The sequence below is a fragment of the Peromyscus maniculatus genome, chromosome 2 (genome assembly GCF_049852395.1).
Source record: "Peromyscus maniculatus bairdii isolate BWxNUB_F1_BW_parent chromosome 2, HU_Pman_BW_mat_3.1, whole genome shotgun sequence".
NCBI classification, from domain to species: Eukaryota; Metazoa; Chordata; class Mammalia; order Rodentia; family Cricetidae; genus Peromyscus; species Peromyscus maniculatus.
Window position 1 is genome coordinate 165,413,184 of NC_134853.1, and position 22,111 is coordinate 165,435,294.

General features: G+C 48.6%; 2 protein-coding genes across 2 annotated transcripts in view; one reads left to right on the forward strand and one right to left on the reverse strand.

Annotated features, from left to right (window-relative positions):
• Positions 1-22,111, forward strand: part of Mtor (mechanistic target of rapamycin kinase) — a 113,891-nt gene that overhangs the window by 43,874 nt on the left and 47,906 nt on the right. The window contains exons 26-28 of the mRNA XM_006975240.3: positions 3,013-3,155; positions 4,825-4,987; positions 5,113-5,258. Coding sequence (XP_006975302.1) covers positions 3,013-3,155; positions 4,825-4,987; positions 5,113-5,258 — 452 coding nt within the window. The remainder of the gene's footprint in view (positions 1-3,012; positions 3,156-4,824; positions 4,988-5,112; positions 5,259-22,111) is intronic.
• On the reverse strand, positions 9,114-20,382 carry Angptl7 (angiopoietin like 7). Its single transcript, XM_006975239.4, has 5 exons — positions 14,139-20,382; positions 12,053-12,153; positions 11,368-11,562; positions 10,556-10,754; positions 9,114-10,355 (listed from the first exon to the last, which is right to left on the reverse strand). The coding sequence occupies exons 1-5, from the start codon at positions 14,491-14,493 to the stop codon at positions 10,183-10,185; spliced, it is 1,023 nt and encodes a 340-aa protein (XP_006975301.1). The 5' UTR covers positions 14,494-20,382; the 3' UTR covers positions 9,114-10,182.

Genomic DNA, 22,111 nt, shown 5'->3' on the forward strand with positions numbered 1-22,111 from the left:
ACAGCACCACCAGCTGGGGAGCCAGGTGTTCAAACACAGGAACCTGTTGGGGACATTACATATTTAAACCACAGCAGCTGGCAAGCCCCTAATTAGCCATAAAACTGATGTGAGCTGCTTAACACAGTGCTTTCTCACTCTTTCCCCTCTCATCGGGCCTACCAGTTTCCAGGGATCTTATTAAAATGTTTACTCTGATGTGGGGTGTCCGAGCTCAGGCCTGGTACTGTATTTCTAACAAGCTCCCAGGTACATGTGTGGAACTTCCTGCCTGTAGACCACACTTTGAGTATCTAACTTTTAGAACTTCGCTAGTGAGTACTGAATTGTCTCTGCTGACCACAGCCTGCGATCTGGCCAGCTTTCCGCCATGTGTGCTGTCGTAGATTCTCCTAAAAGCAAGCTGTTTCAGTGCTTCTCGGGGGAGCCCGAGCAGAGTAACCATAGTTACTTCACCAGCTTTAAACACACCAGGCTGCTGGGTTTCCACACTTCTTGCGTCGCTCTTCGGAACCTCTGGAAACAGTAAGTGGCCCCTGAGTCGAATTTCAGCCTGGTGCTTTTCTTTGTTTATTAGCAGCTCACCCTCAGCCACTGAGAGAGTTTAAGAACCAGGCAGGCTTTAGTCTTCAGGGACTCTTTTTCTTTTGGTCAAGCCTATAAAAATTTGAACACAGACCTGGGGGGGTTGCATTTATGCCCAGCATTAAACAGTAAAAGTTTATTAGTGACTTTACTCCCCCACAGACAGCTAAGAAATACTTGCTGGTTTAAAATGGAAGGGTCAAATATCCATGGGTTAGGAGGAATGCTACCTTTCCTCTGGGGTCTCCTGATTACTACTTCAAGGGAGGACCAAGATCATGAGTCACAGAGCATTGTCACATGGTTATTGGGGCTACCTGGCAACACCTCAGAAAGGGGTAACAGGCAAAGAGATCAGAAGTACATCTGCACCAGAATCTCTCTGTTCTCCATAGGTTCAGAGCATCTCTCCAGGCAGCCACCCCGACTCTGGAACTCTGCTGTGCCTTGCGAATGTCTCCTCATGGTCTAGGTTATTTCTACAAGCTTTCCTCTCCACTCAAGATGTGGTTGTTTTTAAGAAATTATTTCTTAGCTGGGCGATGGTGGCACATGCCTTTAATCCCAGCACTCAGGAGGCAGAACCAGGCGGATCTCTGTGAGTTTGAGGCCAGCCTGGGCTACCAAGTGAGTTCCAGGAGAGGCGCAAAGCTACACAGAGAAACCCTGTCTCGAAAAACCAAAAAAAAGAAAAAAGAAAAAAAAAAGAAAAGAAAAAAGAAAAAAAAATTATTTCTTATGTGTGTATCTGCTTGTGAGTATGTGCTAGTGCATGTGGGTATCCATAAACACCAGAAAAGGCATCAGATTCCCTGGAGCTAGAGTTAGAGGTGGTGAGCTGTCTGGTGCAAGTGCTGGGAACCAAACTCAGGTCCTCTACAAGAGCAGTATATGCTCTTAACCATGGAGCCCTCCATCTCTCCAGCCCCTCTACCCAGGACTTAGAAAATAAACTTCAGCAGTTAGACCCAGGAAGAAATTTCTAGTTTGTCTTCCCAAGAAAAGATTTAAGTTAAAAAACTAAGCAAAATCCTCCATAGCTGACTCTTGAATCCATTTTGTTGAAAGTAAAAATATGCTTCTGTGTATTATGTAATCACAATTAGGGGTTAGTGTATTTATCACATTTTTTAAAGTTTCTTCTATTTTTCTGTGGTGCTGGGAATCAAATCCTATTTTTTTTAATGATTTTATTTATTTTTATTTGATGTACATTGATTGGTGTTTTGCCTGCATGTGTGTCTGTGTGAGGGTGTTGGATCCCATGGAACTGGAGTTACAGACAGTTGTGAGCTGCCGTGGGTGCTGGGAATTGAGCCCGGCTCTTCTAGAGAGACACCAGTGCTCTTAACCGCTGAGCCGTTTCTCCAGTCTAAACCCTCGTATTTTTGAGGTGCAGCGGTGCATGCCTGTAATCCCAGCACTTGGAGGGTAGAGTAGGGAGCACTGTGAATTCAAGAACATGTCGGCCAGTTCAGGTCCGTGTTGATGATAGCAGCCACTTTCTGCTCACCGGCTGAGCTAGGCCGTCTGGATACAGTTAGATGAGAAGCCTGGGCTCAGTGTTACAGCTGTGAGTGGTTGGCTCAGGATTCCAAGTAGGTTTCCGGCTTCAGAGAACAATACTCACATACTGCACTAGTGTGATGAGCACTAGTGTGACAAGCACTGTTAAAGGCCACTACACTCATTAGTAAATCCTTAAGATGTTCACTTTATAAATAAAGAGACAGACACAGAGTATTAAGTAGTTGCCAAAGATCAGAGAGCCAAAAGTTACATAACTGAGACTTGACTTCAAGCCTTTGAGTTCCTGGGTGTGGTTTTGGCCACTGCACTGGACTCCTCCAGAGTCTAATGGCCCACTAACTAACCTGCCTTAACTGCCCCAGGAGTTCTTTGTGGTGACAGGGATGGAACGTAGAGCCTCACACATGAGCTTCTCAACCACTGACCCCCACCTCAGCTCCGCAGAGCCCACTTGCTGCCTGGAGAGGTCAGTGCTTTGAGGAAAGCCTCCTAGTCACCTGTTGTGGCCTCGCTCACACTTGACCGGTTTCCTTCTGTCTGTGAGAGCCTCTTCTCTGTTAGATGAGTTGTGCAGAATGCCCAGCTCACTTCTGCACTGCAGGCGCCTGTTAGGTTTCATGAAAGCACTCTGGGTGGAACAGACCTGTTCACGCTGATTCTACCGAGCGAGTCCAGCAGCAGCAGGTGGCACATGGGCCTTTTCCACACTGTGCTGTGTTCCAGAGGCTACCACTTTGCTTTATGTGTTTTAATTAAACATCTCTCTTTTGCTTATGTTCTGGAGGAACTGTAGGTATACATTTACCAATCACGGTAGAGTAATGGTGGCAGAGATGATAGCACTTTGCAAGTGGCCCTGAAAGCTGATGGTTTTCTTTGTCACCTATGGTATCACAGGCCTGGGGTGCCGCCAGAAGGGTCTCCAAAGATGACTGGCTGGAGTGGCTGAGACGGCTGAGTCTGGAGCTGCTGAAAGACTCCTCGTCACCTTCCCTGCGCTCGTGCTGGGCCCTGGCCCAGGCCTACAATCCAATGGCCAGGTGCAGTGTGCCAGGGCTTTCTGCCTGGCTTCCTTTCCATTTTCAAGGCTCTTTTTCCCCCCCTGCAGTGGACATTTACTGTGTAGAGTGAGGAATTAAAGTGGTGATTTAATTAACAGACAACCATTTCCATTACTAGGCAGCAGAAGGAAGGCATTTTATTTCAGTTTTATCAGCAGAGCTGGTTTACTGCATATATTTAGTAATAGTCATGGGCTCCAAGATTATGGCTTTGATCATGATTTTGTTCCTCTCATTTATTTCAAGTTTTGGGGTATTTTTCGTTTTGTTTTGTTTTGTTTTTAGTGTTTGAAAAGCCTAGTCTAGAAGTTCTCTGTTGTGTGTGGATTACACATGCCTCGCTGATGTTCCATGTCAGTCTTCTATCCAGCTCATCTCTGAGCACAGTGTCATTCCCAGAGAGGCTGGTTTGTTTGGATTTTGGGTTTGGTTTGGTTTGGTTTTGGTTTTTCAAGACTGAGTTCCTTTGTGTAACAGCTGGATCTCGCTCTATAGACCAAGCTGTCCTCAAACCCAGAGATCCTCCTGAATGCTGGGATTAAAGGTGTGCGCCACCACTGCCATGCAGAGGCTGTTTATTAACTTAGTCCCAGATGTAAACATTGTGGATCTGTTGTCACCTTTGAATATATAAAGAAAGCTTATTTTTTCATTTACACCAGATTTGTTTCAGTGTTCAGATTAGAATTTCAAATTTTGGGTTTTTTTTTTCCTACCAAATTCCAAAATTACACACATTAGTCTAATTTAACATTGAAACATGTAACAGCAAGTGAAGAAGCATCGAGTTCTGAACCCTCCATTGCAGGGGCTCCATTCCTCACCACAGGCCACATTGCCTAGAAAAATGGAGAGCAGGGTTACATTATCTGTTGGGGGCTGGGAGGGTGTCCACCCATGTGATGCTGTGGTACTGTCGCTGGTGTAGTCTTGAAAGCGGCTTGTGTTCAGTTGGAGACCGTCTGGGAGGCTTGTGCGCCTTCTGCTGGCGCATTGAGTTTGTTGTCATCTCCCACGTAATCACCCAGGGAAACGTCCTCAGTATGTTTGGAAAGCAGGAACAGATGCTGCCTTTGCCATTTTTGATCTGAATTTGGACATTGTCCATGAAATATTCCAAGAATCACTTAAGGACTGTTACTTCCTAAATCTGTTCATGTCTAAGTTTTCTTTCCGTTCATCCCAGTGAAGAGAAGCAAGTCAGAAATTGCCTGTTCTCCTCCCCACCCCACTCTCCCGTAGCCCCCGGTATATCATGTCTGTGCCTACCCGAAAAGAGAACGCTGTCATTTGCTAGGCTTGACAATGCCTGAGGTCACAGCAGTTGGGTGGGGGAAGCAATGGATCTCTGAGTTTAGGGCAGTCTGGGCTATGGTGTGAGACCCTGGCTCAAACAAACAAGAAGACTCACAGGCGGTGGGCACGTGTAAAGTTTCCTCCCTTGTTTGCCACAGAGCAAGAGCAAGTAGTGACCAGCAGTTACTGTGCTGCTTGGGGAAGGTTTAGACAACTTCCAACAAGTTCCACCAGGTAGCATGGCTCCTTGTAACCCACCGGCAGTGCCAGAAGCAGGTTGACAGAGCTTGTGGCACCAGGCAGAGGAGCAGGAGCACTTCCTAACATCCTTCTCTGCTCCCTGTGCTTACAGGGACCTCTTCAATGCTGCATTTGTGTCCTGCTGGTCTGAACTGAATGAGGACCAGCAAGATGAGCTCATCAGAAGCATTGAGTTGGCCCTCACTTCTCAAGACATTGCTGAAGTCACACAAACCCTCTTGAACTTGGCTGAGTTCATGGAACACAGTGACAAGGTGAGACTTTATCCCCATTGTCCCAGGGGACGGTGATAGGAAGCCAGCCGGCAGGAGGAGAAAGCACGCCGCGCAGCCCACTCTTGTGTGCGCCCCATCTACCACATGCCTGTGCTTTCCTGCAGGGCCCCCTGCCGCTGAGAGATGACAATGGCATCGTGCTGTTGGGGGAGAGGGCTGCCAAGTGCCGAGCCTACGCAAAGGCGCTGCACTACAAAGAGCTGGAGTTCCAGAAAGGGCCCACACCGGCCATACTGGAGTCCCTCATCAGGTAGGCCCTGAGTGCCTGTCCCGCTGGACTGGAGTCAGTTGTAGAATTCAGCTGTGTGAGATCTGCCGTCCAGTGTGTCGATAAATCCCCAGGAGTCTGCCTAAGGGGTAAAAGGAATTTATTGGGATATAAAGTGGCGAAATACACTCATGAAATACAGAATAGGAGAATCATCGCAGGGTCCTGGAAAGCTGAGACACAGTCCAGTGCTGTTCTGCTGCTGAGATGGTTCACACCGTCCAGCCCACGAGCGGGAGAAGAAAGCGGCATGGCATGTGTGCCTCCCAGGTCTTCAGGGTAGCCCGAGCCACTCCCCAGAGGCAGGTACTTCAAGGTCATAGGTAGGTAGGACAGTTACCTACTACCTCTCTAGGGGCGGTGCTTCAAGGCCGTAGACAGAACAGATGTCCACTCCCGTCAGGTCTGGCTGGCACGTGTAAATATGTGGTTACAGGTGGCTGTCAGTAGTCAAGCCATGGTTGTCACATCTGTCCATCCTTACCATCTACACTCTGTTGTTTTCCACCTGTGCTTGTCTCAGTGAAATCGATGAGAAGCAGTTCTCTGGCCACAAGACCCTAGGAAAGACAGATGTGTATCTAGGTTAGGTCATGCTTCTGAGCAGGATTAGGGCGCACAGAGGCAGGGTCAGGTGTTAGAGACGAGGTCTTGTAGTGCCCATCTTCCTCCTTTGGAGTTTGTGAATATAAAGAGCAAAGTCTGAGATGCAATGATCTTTCCCCTGTTTCGGTTCTATTCTCTCCTCTCCTAAGATGCTTTGGAGTCTTCCGGGTATGGAAAGGAAGTTGTTTAATAAATTTTGTGCTGTTAGAAATTACAGGCAGAAACATTAGCCTCAGCTCCTAGAGGACTGCTCACTTCCCCAGTGATTTTAGAAGTGTTAACTCTGGAATCTAATATCTCTCTATGGAGATGCTCACAGCGTTCATCATTTCACTGCGGATAGCTCAGGACAAATCAAGAGCTAACGAGCTCCTGGGTGGGCTGACAGGCCCGGCCGAGCAGCGGGCTCGAGCAGCCGTGCTCTGTGCACACTCTGCCTTTAGCAGGTGACAGAAGGTGCAACCCAGCAGGTCGAAATGGAATCCTACGTCTGCCCAGGTCCATTGACATAGAGAACGCTGATTTCTGAAGTACCGTGTGGAGACAGTTACAGAGGTGCCGTCCACAAGGACTGCTTCAGCACAGAGACACAAACCTGCATCTTTCCCCCCTACCCCTCACTTGTACAACTCGTGTGATAGCTTACAGAAGCCAGGGCGACTAACTGGACGTGTTAACTCTAACTTGAGACAGCTCGTTAACCCATCGGGTCACTGCTGCCTTTTCTGAGACCTGTTGGAAGCTCCTCATCCCACCGTTGGCTTTTCCTCATACTTGAGACAATCATAGAAACGTTGACGTTAATGCAGTTTTTAGCAGAAAGATATAGTATGAATAGAAAAGTACTCATTAGCTTTTTAAGCCAATGTCATTGAAAATTATCATAATTCTCTGCAAATAGATTTGGGGTTGACATGTTTTGTCTTGTTTTTCGGTTGTAAATTTGGATCTGAGGGAAAGCACACACTCTGAGCTGCTCGGGCGTGCTCAGCTGGCGGAGGTTGGCTGGCTCCGAGCCTGTGCAGTGCCTTTCTCTGCAGCGTCTTCCATCTGCAGCTTTCTCTTGGGGCGGGAACTCCTCTCCCTCAGCACTGTTGGGTTGTGTTGACTGTGATGCGCCTCTACAGGGAAGGTTGTTCTATTGCTTCTGGGGTGTCAGGTCTGGGGTCTTGGGGTTTTGGGGTTTTTGTTTTTGTTTTGAGAAGCAGTCTTCCTATGTAGTGCAGAGTGAACTTGGAATCCTCCTGCTTCAGTCTCCTGAGCTCTGGTGGAGACATACGCCTGCAGAGAGTTACAGGAACAGCTTGGGCCTAGGTGCTGTTGGGAAACTGACTGCCCCAGAGTTGTAGGAGAGACACCTAGGGACTCCTCCTGGGTCCTGGCACTTTGAGTGGTGTGCCCCCTTTGTGGGTCTGGTCTTGAGGACATGGCTCTCGAGGCACTGACTGCATTCCTTTTGTCACAGTGGCTCCTGAGTTCCAGCTCCTCTCCCTCAGCAAACTGTAGGTGTCCTGTCTGTTTTGACTATTTGTGCCCCTCCCTCCACACAGTGGTGGTTGGTTTTTTTTCCTAGTCATATTCCACTCACTAATTTATCTATTCTCAGAGCTTATGGTGATACATACACTTAATATTAGCCACCTAGTTCTGAATTTTGTTTTTGTCTTTAAAAAACAAACAATATCCCTTGGAGCCAGATGTGGTGGCTCCAAGGGATAATCTGTAATCCCAGCACTCACGAGGTAGATTTGGGAGGATTTTATGCTCTGGTTCAGCCTGTCTGTTTCCTACCCGTTGGCTGTCTTACCTGTCTGCTCCAGAACAAATTAAAACCCACCTGTGATCTCCAAGCTGGGGCAACACTAAGACACTATCAAGTGCTGGAAGCCCAAGAGATGAGAAAGTCAAATCACCTCTCGGGAACAGTGCATTAGAAGGAGCTGGACTTAAGAAACACATCATGGTAGCTGTGGGGGTCTTGTTGGTTATCCCGTGCATGAGGGCAGAGGTCTGTTGGCCTGTCTTTTCTTCTTCTTGTTGTTGTTTTGAGACAGGGTCTCACTGCATAGCCTTGGCTGTCCTGCAACTCTCTATAGACCAGGCTGGCCCCTGCAGAGATTGACCAGCCTCTGTCTCCCAGGCATGTGCCACAGCACCTAGCAGCATGCCTTTCTTCTCTGCTCAGTAGACTCTCATCAAAGCTGTGTGCTTGCTGTCCCGCATGTTGTCTCCTTTTAAAGGAGGCGTCTGCACAGTTCAGCACAGGACTGGTGCTCACTGGGGGGTCTGCTTGTAGGCTGGTTCTGTGTAGCACTGTTCTGTATAACTCCTGTTCCCGTTTCTCAAAGGGCCTGTCAGAACAAAACGTCCTTTGTCTTCTGCAGCAGCACTCAGCTCTGCTTCCGGTCCCTGGTGGTTCTGTCTTCTCTCTGGTCAGAGGCTGTGTGTGGGGACACCATCCTTGGTGTCCCTCTGTCAGCCAGTACCAAAGCACATGCTCGGAAATGTGGGCGCTAGGAAGGCCTTGTCCATTCTTCACCCTCCCTCTTCCCCTCTCTGAGAAGTTTCCCTAGAAGTGTGGAGACCCTCAGAAGTTCTTTGGGGATCATACTAAATGAAGGGAGAACCGTCAGCTTGTCTGTGTGGGCGCCTTACTCTACACACTCTAGCCGTTTGGTGCTGGGCATCTCATTCTCCTGCCTGCCTGAGGAAGTTTCTGTTTGAATAGTTCCCCTGGGAATCTCTATTTTATGCAGCTTCTCTTCTCACTTTATTTCTTTGAAAAAAATCCCGAGGTTCTTGTTCATGAGGGGAAGTGGATTCCCGGGAACCCGAGAACTGTGGGTACAGTAGAAGTTTCTAAGTGAGAGAGAGACATGGCTTATCTTTACTGACTCCTCCAGAGGACAGGTCTCCTAAAGGGCCCACCACTGACATCCCTGCAGTGAGACCGGGTTGGTGTGGGGCTGCCGATGCCAGGCTCTGCTCCTGCTCTGCTCCTGCTCTCCAATGGCTTATGCCCTTCCCCTTCTCTTCCCTCTCTCTTCCCCCTCTCTTCTCCACCCCCACTTCCTCTCTGCCCTTCGCCCCCTGCCCTCCCACTGCATCTTTCCTTTCCTGGCTTCCTGCCTCTTTGGTTTCCTTGACTATGGACCCAACTGCTCACTCTGACTTTTTACCTGAAGTTTTTTACCACTCTCTCAATGCTAATAATAAGAATTTAAAAGAAAATTCTCAAATTTTGATAGTATTTATTGTAAAAGAAAAAAGATATTTTGAATGTTTAAAACAGAAACTACAATATTTTATTTTTACAAAGCAAGATACTTCTTATATACAGCCTAAGTTTGTAACCACAGCGCCATCTACCTTCATTTTCCAGACATTTTCCTTATAGACAGTATTATAAAGGGGATCTCTTCAGTCCATTTCTTACAGAATGAATATAAATGGATGCGTATGTTGACTGAGAATGTTGTAAGGCTGTACTGTGATCACTCTGAGACTCACCTCCCACTGGTCTTCCCTTCCACATCAGACCCACAGCGTGCCTTGCAGTGCGCTCCCTGACCCAGGACCTAACAGAAGCAAGTCCAACCTGGGCAGCTGGTCTTCAGCCCCCACATTTTTGTCTCTTAAAAAGCCTATGTGCCTGTCATGGAGGCGCAGGCCTTTAATCCCAGCACTTGGGAAGCAGAAGCAGGTAGATCTCTGTGAGTTCAAGGCCAGCCACTACATAATGAGTCCAGGTCAGCCAGAGCTATGTAGAGAGACCCTCTTTCAAAAAGAAAAACAAAACAAATCCTATAGACACAGGAAATGTCCTGGGATTTAAGAAGAGGAAGCCTCCTCTTCATCATCCACTCTTGCTGCCCAAGGGCTCTCCTCTGAGAATCACAACAGTTCTTTTCATCTGCTCTTTCCCTCATTTTGTCTAAGCCTCTGTTAGAGAAAATGGGTAAAGTGAGCCAGGATTACTGGTTCCCACAGGTAAGTCATGTGGAAGATGAGCTGCTGCTCTCGGGGCCCACGCAGTCCTCCCCCGGGCACCCAAGGCAGGCCCCACTGGGTGTACTGGCTGTTGCCATTTATTTGCTAGTGAGTGCTGTTGGTATGTGTTGTTCTGTTGTGTGTGCATGTGCTCACAGATAGAGTTCTGTCCTGCTCCTTAGAGAGTGGCTTTTCATTGTAGATGATAGACCATTCCCTTCCTGCCCTTTCTCACTCTCCTCCCATCCTGCTCTGCCCCCTCAGCCTTCCACACGTCTCACTTCCATAGCTCTGCATTGCAGCAGGCTTCTTAGTTAGGCTTGAAGACTTCTGGACGGATCTTCATCTCCACCCGTTTGAGGGAGTAGTTGGCTCCGTGCCAGCCATACCAACTGATGCCATCCATGTGCTTCTTGTGCTCCCCCATGCGGTAGTACACCCCATTGAGGTTGGAGTCTGTGCAGCAGTTGTACCAGTAGCCACCTGGCATGAGAAACAGATGTGAGGGTAGTAGGCTGGGGATGCCCTCCCTAGATTGTGGCTGACTGATGGCGTTAAAGAGAACACCACAGCTGGAGCACAGCTGCAGTTCACAGCTTGTTCTCAGTGGGACTCTGGGCCCCGAGCTCTGTCACCCGTCATCCGTGGTGTCTCTCCCCCACCCCTCGCCTCCCAGATCTCACCTTTGCGGAGCTCTGCACACTTGTCCAAGCAGTTGTCATTGTCCTTGTCCTTGGTGCTGAAGACCGTGTTGTTATGGTAGAGGAGGGCATCCTTCCCCACGGTGCCACTGTAGTTCCCCAGGAAGAGGCGGTAGCTGTTCAGTTCATTACCCAGTGCAAAGTGGCTGTACTCTGCGTAGCGTGCATTGCCCTCCCAGTCCTGGCAAGGAAGAGCAGAGCCTTGGGGAAACTGTGAAGGACTTCATTTCTACAGACCCTGAACCCTTCCTCTCTCACTAGCCCCACAGCCAAACGTCTCTTCGGTGATGGGACTCTGGTAAGACTACTAGAGTTCACCATGTTAGCTGGAAGCTAGCGAACAAAGGTCTGAAACCAGATTTGGGGTCTGGACTCACCATGCGAGCTGGATTGTTCTTTCTGTACCCCTTCTCTGATTTTTGTTAAATCTCACTCTGAGATACTGTAGAAGCAAGTAGGGACATTGTGCTTGAAGCTTTCTAGAGGTCCACCCCCCAGCATCACTGAGATTTGCACTTAGAAAGACCCAAAGCAGAGACAATGGTGTTTCCATCCCTCTAACTAGGGGTTCACCCTGTTCTGGCCTGGGTCTTCCCGGGTCTGGGTCAGCTGTAGTTTAACTTTGCTGAGAGACAGAAAGAAAAACAAATCTTCTTTCGCTGTACCAAACCTTCAGGAAAATAGCGGCTGTGACTCTACAGACCTACTGTGAGTAGACGATGGTGATGTTTCCAAACCCGCATGTCCGTGTGCAGTGGACCTGGGCCAGTGGACACTTCACAGCTTGCGCTTACCTCCAGCTCCACACGGAGCCGTGTTGGCTGCCTGGTGAGCCGGTGGATGTGCTCATTCCCTAGCCAGAAGTCCCCTCGGATGCTGCCAAAGCCCTGCTTGTACTGTCTCCAGTCTTGGTAGAAGGAGACAAGGCCACTCTTGCGTCTCTGGATGATGGTCCAGCCTCCGCCTGCAGTTTCCATGTCACAGAACACCTGCAGCAGAGAGGGTCCTCTTGGGCAGGGGCAGGAGCTCGAGGACAGACACCCCAACCTGTGTTGCTGTGCCTACAGGGTCAGCAGTCCATGGACTCTGCACACTGCAGCAGAAATGCTGCCCCAGTGTGGAGGGGCTGGGACACAGTCAGCTTGGGAATGTGTATGGGGAAGGGGTCAGCTAAGTACACGTTGGTGGAAAAATTAGGTCCTTCAGGGTGCCTCCTTCTGATACCTCCTTTCCTCTCCTGAAGAGCATTGCTCTAGGATGTTGCCAGAAATGTAAACTAGTGAAGTTATGTGTTGGTGAGAATCAGAGTGGGTATTTGACTGACGATTTGAAAAAAAGCAGATAGCTGGGATTTGGAGGGAGGAGTCCCATAAAGTGGGCATTCTCATAGCTCCACCATGTGGTGCATTTGCTTCCCTGAATTTCCCTTTCTGTAGACCAGACCAAGCCCTGTTGTCTCCGTGCCTTTAGCGACCTCACCTCCAGCTCAGGGCTGCCCAGGAACTCATCGGGAGGAAGCTTGTACACTCCAGAGATTCGGTAGTTCTTCTGGTAGAGAGAATAGCAGTCATAGATGGCATCTGTAAAGGCGACACCCAGAGTGAACAGAGATTTGGGCCCCAGGGATGGGAGGGCATGCTTGCTACATCTGAACCGGATTAAAAACTAAGACTTTATTTGTACCACAGGGTGCCAATGGGTAGAAGTGGGCATCAGGATCACGGGGGCATGTTTGGGCTTCCTTAGTTATGAGGCGGTAGAGTAAGGAAGCCCTTTCCCTGTGCCAAGGGACATTAACCAGGAAGGTCCAGGTTAAGTGTAAGATACCCTGCTATAGCACCAGGCCATGAACCAGAAATGATGTGGTCTGTGAAAGCTACTTAGCAGCTGCCCTGTGAGTAGCTTCAGCCAGAGGCTCAGTCCTGAGCACTCAGGGGGTTTGGGTTATTGTTTCTCAGGTCATAGCTACCGGCAGGCTGGTACTTTAATTAGGGAGACAGATTTGAAATCTTATCTCCTCCCCAGTCTCACATTGCTAGATGCTCAAATGAAAACCAAAACTCCAAGGAGCCCATTGGGACCGGTCCCTGCAAGTTTTGATAAAACAAGGAAATGAGACTTTCCCACCTCCCCTTGGGCTTGACTTAAAAGCTTCCTTGGCTGCCTCGAGGCTGCTGCTCTGTGCTAGCTTTTGTCTCCTTGTTCTGAATAGCAGAGTGAGGCTTCAAAGAAGCAGTTGCTTCCAGGAGAGGCTGTGGCTTCCTGCACCATGTCGGGACGTTTTCCCTGGTGCCCACTGGTACAGGTGGAAGTGGGAGTTTCCACGGTGCCTGTTTCCACACGGAGCATGTTGGGAAGGGAATGAGGTGCACCTGCCCCGTCCCCAGGAGACTTCTAGTAGCAAGAAGCAGTCCAGTCAGCTCTGCCTCTGGCCTGGTCTTCTCTGTGACCTGTTGCATCTCACAGACCAAATGAAGACTCACTTGTCTGGTAAATAAGAACACCTACCTTTCAGTTCCCAAACTGAAGATCAGGAAGTCCATGCTTTGAAAGCAGTTTGTATATTTGTTTAATTAGCTAACAGACTTTTCAGGCTTAATATTTGGGCAAAAACTTTTTCTTTGTCTGAACCAAGGGTAACCAATCATGTCTTCTTGACTTGGTTTATAATGCAGCCAGCATTATTAGTAAGAAATGCTTCACCTATGGAATATGCTCATTCCAAATGTCCCAATAACCTCAGAAAATTAGATTTGTCTCTGAGCAGCAAATTCATTTCTTGGCCTGTCTGTGCCAAGCTAACCAAGAATTGAATATTGTTTTCCCAAAGAATGAATTGCATGTGCCTAAAGATCAGTGTTTCAACATTACCTTTACTTATTTTCTGTATTATTTGGGAGAGTTTTATTAGCAATCATAGGAGAAAATAGATCAGAACTATAGAAAGTAGAGGAGTTTGTCCTTCCTTGAGCACAGAGGTTTCTTTCAAATGGCTGTATGGCTGCAGGCGTTTGCACCCCTCCACACTAAGTTCTAGGGATACCCAAACACTGTGGGGATGAAACTTTGCATCTAGAGCAGCAACTGTCCCAGTCTGCTGTTTGTTCCTGCTTCCTTTACAGTCTGTCAGCTCTCAGTAAGGAAGTGTATCAGGGCCACACCAACCTTTGAAGACTTCATGCTTCAAAGGGGAGTTCAGACTCCCAATTTGCTGAAATTTTGTGTGATTCAGATAGACTGGAGCCAGACATGTTTCATGCCTGTAATTCCAGTGCTTGGCAGGCTAAGGCAGTAGGATCCAGAGTCCAGGGCCAGCCTAGGCTACATAGTGAGTTTGAAGCCAGTCTGGGCTATGTGAGACTTTGTCTGAAAAAGAGACTGGTAGGTCCTGGCTAAACTTGCAGGACATCGCTAACCCCTAAAGAATACAAATGAGCCTTAAAGATAAAGCATTCCCCAAAGGTCCCCCGAAGTTGTTCTGTCAAGCAGGCTATCCAGAAGCAGCGCTGGGGCCAGGAGACCCTCAGCGGGGACGAGGTGAGGAGTGTCTGAGGACAGCGCTTACCTGCTGAGGTCTGAGTGACGGTCTGGGCTGCCTGTAGCTGCATGATGTCGATCTGGTTGTTCATCTCCGAGTACTTGCCCTCGGCCACCGTGAGCCGTGACTCCATGCGCTTGCTGCTGCTCTCCAGCTCCATCACCTGCATCACCACACTGACCCAGTCGCTCTCCTGCTTCTTGCTCAGCTCACCCAGCAGACTGCTGAGGTTGGCAACCTGGGCTTTGAGCTCCCTCATCTCCTCACAGCACACCGCTGCTTTGAGCTGTGCAGGTGTCTTGCGCTTAGGAGGCTTCTGCAGCCACACTGGGTGGCTGACAAAGGCCACAAGGATAATGCATAACCAGGTCTTCCTCAGCATGTCTGTGGGCCTGTTGGGGGAGTCTTCCTCTAGAGTCTGTACCTGATGGAGGTCTATGAAACTGAGGGAAGCTTGTGACTTATAACACGGGCAGTTTTCTTCCTTCCTGGTGGTCTCCTTCCTCTGAGCTTTCTTAGCCTTTCTCAAAGCTAGAGTTTCTGAAGTGGAACTCAGTGGGTACTGGAACACTTTCCTTCCCGGGTCTAAATGCCCCACCAAGGCAGCATCTTAAATATTGTTAGTGCCTGTACCTCCACCCTACCATGGCTGTGTGCTCAGGCCCCTCCCACCTCATCTGGGAGGGTCGGGTGCCTGTTCAGTGAAGTCAGCGCAAACTCAGGCCAGAACAGAGGAGGAGGGGCGGGGCCGGTGTCTGTCCCCTTGTCTGTACAGTCTCTGGGCTCAGACAGGAGGCTGGGGATTTGTTTCCAGTTGTGCCTATTAGATTATACCCCTGCCAGCCTCTGGCTGAGCTCTATCTGCTAGCAGACAGGCAGTAGAAAGTCTCCAAACTCCCGTCTGAAGGTTACATAACACAGGCTGAGGGTGAGGGAGTGAGAAGGAGTCTGGACGGAGACTGCTGAGCTAGGGAGGCCTGCTAAGGTAATCCATGCTGTTTACTTGCGTTCTGGTCTATGTGGACATCCCGATGGGTGTGGGCAAAGTAACTGGGCTGGATAGGTCTTCTTCTGGTCATCACTCAGGGTTTTACAAAATCCTGTTGAATCTGAATTTGTCTTCTTTTTACACACCTTCCTTCCAAAAAGATCACCTGACATTTGATAAGGAGGTGTCATACACTTAGGACAGAGAAGAAGATTCAGCCATGCCAGGCACGGCTCTGGGATTGGTCACCCTCTTCTGTCAGTATCTGGGCAGCAGTGAATAGGCTCAGCCTTTGCCTGAGCTTCAAATGCAGAGAAGAAAACTCCACATCACCTAATAAATCTAGATTAGAGTCTAGGTTCCTCTCTCCATGCAGTGTGGCTTGCAACTTGACGTTAGTCCTTCTGTACCTGCATATGACTTTGCCTGAGAAATGGAGTTAGTTATTACAAACTTTATATCCTTTCTTTGAAGTGCTCTCCTATAATCCTGTAAAACATGGAACTTTTCACTAAAACTGTATACAAAGGTCCCTCTGTCCTTCCCGCAGGAGCTCTGTCTTTGGAACATGTGCATGCTGTCTCTATGATGGTGAGCCACGGAGACAGTCACTTGACTTGGTACTCAGCTTGGGTCCCCACCCAGACCTGACATTGCACAGCTCTTCCTGCTGTGGCCTCTCTGAGCCTTTTCCAGCCGAGTGTCCGGCTCTGCAGAAAGAGGTTTCTGTTGAGGCCGCGCAGGTTAGCAGCAGGTTTACGTTTCTGAATGAAAGAGCATTAAGGACTCAGATAGGCACTTCTTGTTTCCCCTCATCTCCCGTCTTTTTTGCGTCCTTGGGGATCAGGATGTTACTGACGGGATCTTCTGGGTTAACCTACTCAGAGATTCGGGTCGGCACTCTGCTCGTCGGCTCCTTTTTCACTTTCCTTAGTGAAGAGCTGGGTTAGCAGCCTTCATTGGCTCCGTGGAGTTCATTGGTGTTTAATGTCATTCAAAATCTGCTAAACTCCGTGGATCTCTTTAAGGTAGTAACCTCATGTCTGTCCAGTGATGCTGTGCTTAAGCCATGAGTTGCAGAAGTGCCGTGTACCATATGATCATATAAATAGTGGATGCTACATATCCTGTTGCCCCAGAACCAGTGTCATAGTGCAGCAGAGAGCACTGGGGACAGGCCAACCTTTGCAGTAAGTGTAGTGAAGCAGCTGGTTAGCAGTCAAGCAGAGAACATTCAGATTTTGATCCTACTTCACACCATACACAGAATTTCAGTTCTAGATTTAAATTTTAGGTGTGAAAGGCAAGATCATAACAAGTGGTGTAGGAGATTATCTTCAGCCTCTTGAGATAAGCCAAACACCAAAACTTCCAACATAGTGGAAAACATTAAGATGTGCAGGCCAGTTGTGGTGACACTCTCCTAATATCCTAGTACTCAGAGGGCAGAGGCAGGAGAAATGTAAGGTTTTGACCATTTGTGCTATATAGCAAGTTCAAGGCTAACCTGAGCTGCATGATAAAAAAGAAGAGGAAATGCAAGAAAAGTATAGACATTTCTTTCCCTAGAAAACACTGAGAAGCCAGGCGTGGTTGTGCACGGAAGGCAGAGGCAGGTGGATCTCTGTGAGTTCAAGGCCAGCCTGGTCTATAGAGTGAGTTCCAGGACAGCCAGGACTGTTGCACAGAGAAACCCTGTCTCAAAAACAAAACAAAGAAAGGCTCTGAGAAGAGAGAGAAAGTCGTGTTTCTCACAGCATCCACATGCTAGACAAAGTTCCAAGATCTTGGCCATCCAGAGGCCAAGATCAGACTTCACCCAAAATACCCAGTGTGCTTTGCATCCAACTAGATCAAGGTTGAGCTCTGAGCCCTCCCCACCCACATCTTCTCCTTCATAGTCTCTCCCTGAGCTCTTCATTTCTCTCTGGATATGAAGAAGCAGAAAAAGGGAGAAAAACCCCCAGGCATCACCAGAAGAGGGGCAGTGCTCACTGTTGCAGAGTAAAAAGATAACAGCCAATTTGTCAAGAAGCGCTGACAAAAAGATAAAGTTGGAGGTAATTAACTGGCTGACACACTGGGAGCAATGTGCCTGCCAGTAGCTCCCTAAATCAGCCAGAGCCTTGGAAACACGACAGCCATTCATCATTTTTACAGCATGCCTCTGACAGGCTCCTCAGTTGGAAACCTGGCCCGCACAGAATCTGTGCTTTGACACTCTGAGGCTTGAACCAACCTGTGCCACATGCTGGGTTGGATTAGGTACGAGGTCCACATCCATCTAGGAGATGCTTGCAAGCAGAATATATCCAGCCTGTCACCAGGCAGTGCTTGGCCTCCAGGGACAGTTTCCAGGGGGCACATGGAGTTGTGAGTGGGTGCACAGCTTTCCTTGTGGCCTGGATCCACCAGGTACCACTGTCAGCCAGCTGGATTCTCTTGGTGATGGCTTGTTGGCACCGCATTAAGAAGAATTATGAGGCCAATTGTGGTAACTCACACCTGAAATCCCAGCATTGCAGTAGGTGAGACGGGAGAAAGCAGGTTCGTGGACTACATAGTGAGAACATCTCAAAACTCAGGAAACAAAACAGAAAAGGAAGGGTGAAGTATCTTAGTAAAGTAGAAATGCCTATGTTATATGCCAAAGCAGGATGCAGGAGCGTAGGTTGGGCATCAGTCTGTAAAATGTGTTTAATTAATATGCACGGGTGAGATTATTTTAAGTTACAATTATATTGTAATAAACTTCCCTGCCCTGAATATTTCTTAATTTGGAGTGGGGAGACTAGAGGTAGTTTAGTGGAATAGCACTTTCCTAGCACATGTGTGAGGTCCTGGGTTCAGTCACCAGCACCTTGTGCCACCAGAAAACCTGTGTGTTTGTCTCGCTGTGTCCCCTTCTCCAGCAAGTCACGAAAACGCTTTGTTGGGTGTGGTCGCTTGTGTCCGTCTTCCCAGCACTCTGACTGACACGAGAATAGCACTGGGGTTCAAGGACCAGCTTAGGCTACATAGGAAGACTGTCTCAGAAAACCAAAAACTAAAACAAGCAAATAAAAACACTATATAAGATATCCTCACTCAGTAAAATGAATATTAAAAAAGAAGGAAAGAAAAGAAAAAAGATATCCTCGTTCTCAACAATTTCTAAAATGTACGGTTTCTTTATGCCTCTTCCCACCCTCGCCATGAGGATCACACTTTCTCGATGCACAGTTACCAAGTCCTCTAGATAGACCAGACATCCTGGGAACTGTCCAAAGGGGAGGGATGAGGATGCTACAGGAGCTTTTCCTTCTGAGGAAACTCTGGAATTAAGACAGCAGGAACCTTGTGGAAGGTTAGAAAATAGTCACTTGGCTTATATTAACTTTGTTATTATTAACAGATGTATGATCCTGCTGCCTCAGCTTCCTAGTGCTGGGATATGTGTGTGCGTACACGTGCACACCAGTACACATGCACAAAGACCAGAAGAAGGTATCTGGTGTCCTCCTCTATCACTCTTCACTGTTCCTTTGAGGCAGAATCTCTCCCTCAACCTGGGTGTTTTCCTCAGCTAGGAGTCTTAGTACCGTAGATTCCTGAAAGTTGCAAAAAGTACCAAATGTTCCAGCTTCCAGTGTCTGTGATGGGGCCCATCTTTTCTTTCATAATGTGCAGGGGAAATGCTAAAAATTTCCTTTCTCTTAAGTTTTTAAAAAAGTAAATTTGCCGAGTGGTGGTGGTGCACGCCTTTAATCCTAGCACTCAAGGCAGGTGGTCTGTGAGATCTGGGCCAGCCTGGTCTACAGAGCAAGTTTCACGACAGCCAAGGTTACACAGAGAAACCCTGTCTTGGAAAAGAAATTTTTTCTATTAACTGTGTGTGTGTGTGTGTGTGTGTGTGTGTGTGTGTGAGAGAGAGAGAGAGAGAGAGAGAGAGAGAGAGAGAGAGAGAGAGAGAGAGAGAGAGAGAGAGAGCGCGCGCATGTCGGCACATTTGTGTAGTATTACACATGTGGAAGCTGAGGGCAACTTTTGGAAGTCAGTTCTCAACTTCTACTATGTGAGTTCTAGGGTCACACTCAGGTCATCAGACTTGGTGACAAGTGTCTTTACCCACTGAGCATCTCACCTTTTGGTTTCCCACCATATTCCTTCCTGTCTGCATTTAAATGACCCACCTCACCTCCTCGCAGTCAGGTTCAAGTACCCCTTTGCTTCCTGTCTTCACTGCTTCCATCTTGAAATTAATCTATTCCGAAAGAGACTGTTGTTGAGGCCCCTGAACAAAACATTCTCTGGTTCCAGACTCTTGAACTGCCTGATGAAGATGTCAGGGCGTAGCCAACCCTTTCATCCTGGCTCTGTAGGGGCATCGACAGTTCTGTTGTTAATCGGTGCTGGGCACAGAACTGAGTCGGTGCTGGGAGGAGCAGTTCTGTGCTATGAAAACAACCGATGAAGTGCTTGGGATCCAGAGCCGTGCTCTGTACCATCCCCTGTGGCCGCTCAAGACACCCCATTCCATCCCCTGTGGCCGCTCAAGACACCCCATTCCATCCCCTGCCAGCTGTGGTTCGTGTACCATTGGTTCAGCGCCGAGGGAATCCAGAGAATTCCTTTGACAGGGAACCAAGTAAAAGGCAGACGGCAGTCTGCACTAGAAGGAAGGCCCAGGGCCATGTGGAAGCAAGCAATAACGATCTCATAAATTCCTGACGGAGCACCAGGGAACCCAGGCATTGCAGATGGAGCACAGATGCTCCCGGTCTGCCTGGGCATCCGCCCCTCCAGGCTTGGTGTGGAAGGCTCCCCCTTTGCTTGGCTCTTAACTGCCCTGAGGTCACTAAGGCTCTGAGGCTAAGAGAAGAGCGATAAGCAAAGGGCCACAGAGGAAGCAGACTCCAAATCAGCTACTGGGAGCAGTGACTAGGAAACCCTTCAGGGACTGTGGTGCTTCCCAGGCAGCAGGAATGGTAGCTGGGCTGTTTGGCTTTTAGGCCAGTCCCTTCCTTCTCGGTGAAACTAGTCACAGACTGCCTATGAAGAGCCCCAGGATGTGAGATGGACATGTCGGGAGGTTACAGAGGACTAGGAGGAGGGAAGTGGGGTACATATGTTCTCGACACAGTGTATACATGTGTGACGTTGTCAGCAATAAGTTTTTTTAAAAAATCATAATTTACAGATAGCCGGGTGGTGGTGGTGCACGCCTTTAATCCCAGCACTTGGGAGGCACAGGCAGGCAGATCTCTGTGAGTTCGAGGTCAGCCTGGTCTACAGAGTGAGTTCCAGAACAGCCAGGGCTACACAGAGAAACCCTGTCTCAAAACAAAACAAAACAAAGGAAGGGAAAGGGAAGGCACAGGAAAGGGAAAGGAAAGGAAAGGGAAAAGAAAGGAAAGGGGAAAAGCCCAGAGGGACAGCTTAGGGGCGGGGGACCACAGGAGTCACCCGGCCCTCTTGCTACCCTGGAGTCTCAGCATCACTCCCACTGTGGCAGCAGCGTGTTCCCTCACTTCAGAACCCTTCTCTGGTGTCTGACCAGTCTGCTCTCCCAGTCCCAGAAAAGAAGTGCCCTTTGTGACCTGCTTGTGGATGAAGACATTGAGGTGGCTTCTTGTCCTTACTCATTAGTTGTGACCAACTCCAGAAAGTGTTTTCCTCAGGTGACAAGAATGTTTCCAGTCTCTAGCCCTTGAATTCAGCCTCACTTTATTCTGAAGAGAATGAATAGGCTCCTTTGCCCCCTGACAAAGTTTCCTCGTTTCCTACAGTCAGGTCCATTTGTGGACTCTGGGTCTTACTTTGCAGGTAAGCAGTTTCGACCTGCTTTGTAGACTCCTAACTCTGTAAGCCGACTGACCTGTCATTTCCACCCACTAAGTAGCAGTGGCCGCCCACGCCTCAGTCTCTGCCTCTGCTCGCTGTTGTGTCTTTACCGGCATCAGTAGAGCTGGTTTGTGTTGAGCATTCCTCTGCTGCTGGGCCGAGTCTTCTCAGGTCAGTTGGTCCCCTGTATCTTTCAGTGTCAGTAGAGAAAGACTGGGGGGCGGGGGTACGCAGGGAGGGTTTACAGAAGGGGCTTTGTGACACTCCCAGCTCTATAAAGTGGGTTTTTCAGAAGTGGGGTAGGGAGCAAAGGTGACTTCTTCACAAGAGCAGAAAACACACCCTGTCCTTCGGTTCCCATAAAGTGACATTTGCAGGTAGTCAGAGGACAACTGTCAGGATTCAGGTCTCCTTTTGTCATGTGGGTCCCAGAGATTGAACTCAGCTTGCCAGACTTGGCAGCAAGAGCTCTAAGATGGCTTTGAAATGGTGGCATGGCATTCAACAGCCTGTGACCTCTTGTCTTCATACATAAAATGAGTCTATTAATGACTGTCATTCCTCACATCAATGTAGCCCCTGCCATGTGCAGTGAGCACTCTCCTGATGAAGTGAGTTGTCATAGCACATTACCTCTGAAGGTAGGGTCACGGAAGAAGAAGAAGGAAACATTAAAGCCTCCAAAAGACAAGCTCTCTTTTTGGAGTAGAGTGAGTTAGAGACAAGATTTCTCTGTAGCCCTGACTGGCCTGAAGCTCACTCAGTAGACCAGGCTGGTCTCGAACTCAGAGATTCATCTGCTTCTGTGAGTACTGGGATTAAAGGCATATGCCACCACCGCCCAGCAGACAGGCTCTCTTAATCAACAAGATTTTATGAATTTTATCTCTGATTGAGCCCTCTCACTTTTCATGGGTCTCGGCTAGAGGTAATTTCTCAATAGTTTTCCTTATTGCTACACAAGAGCAGCCCATGGTGGCAAGAAGCATCTCAGCTCCATGGCCATTGCTTAAGGCCTGATGCCTCCGCTGTGCTCAGCCTGCTCTGTTTGCCCTTCCTGCTGAGCCCCCTTTATCCCCAAGGCCTGCACAGCAATGTGGGATACCCTGCAGAAGTGATTTGTTTGGACAGCCGAGGGAGTTAAGGCCCAAGGAGGTCTCATTCTCTGCGCACAGTGCTCTATTGGTCT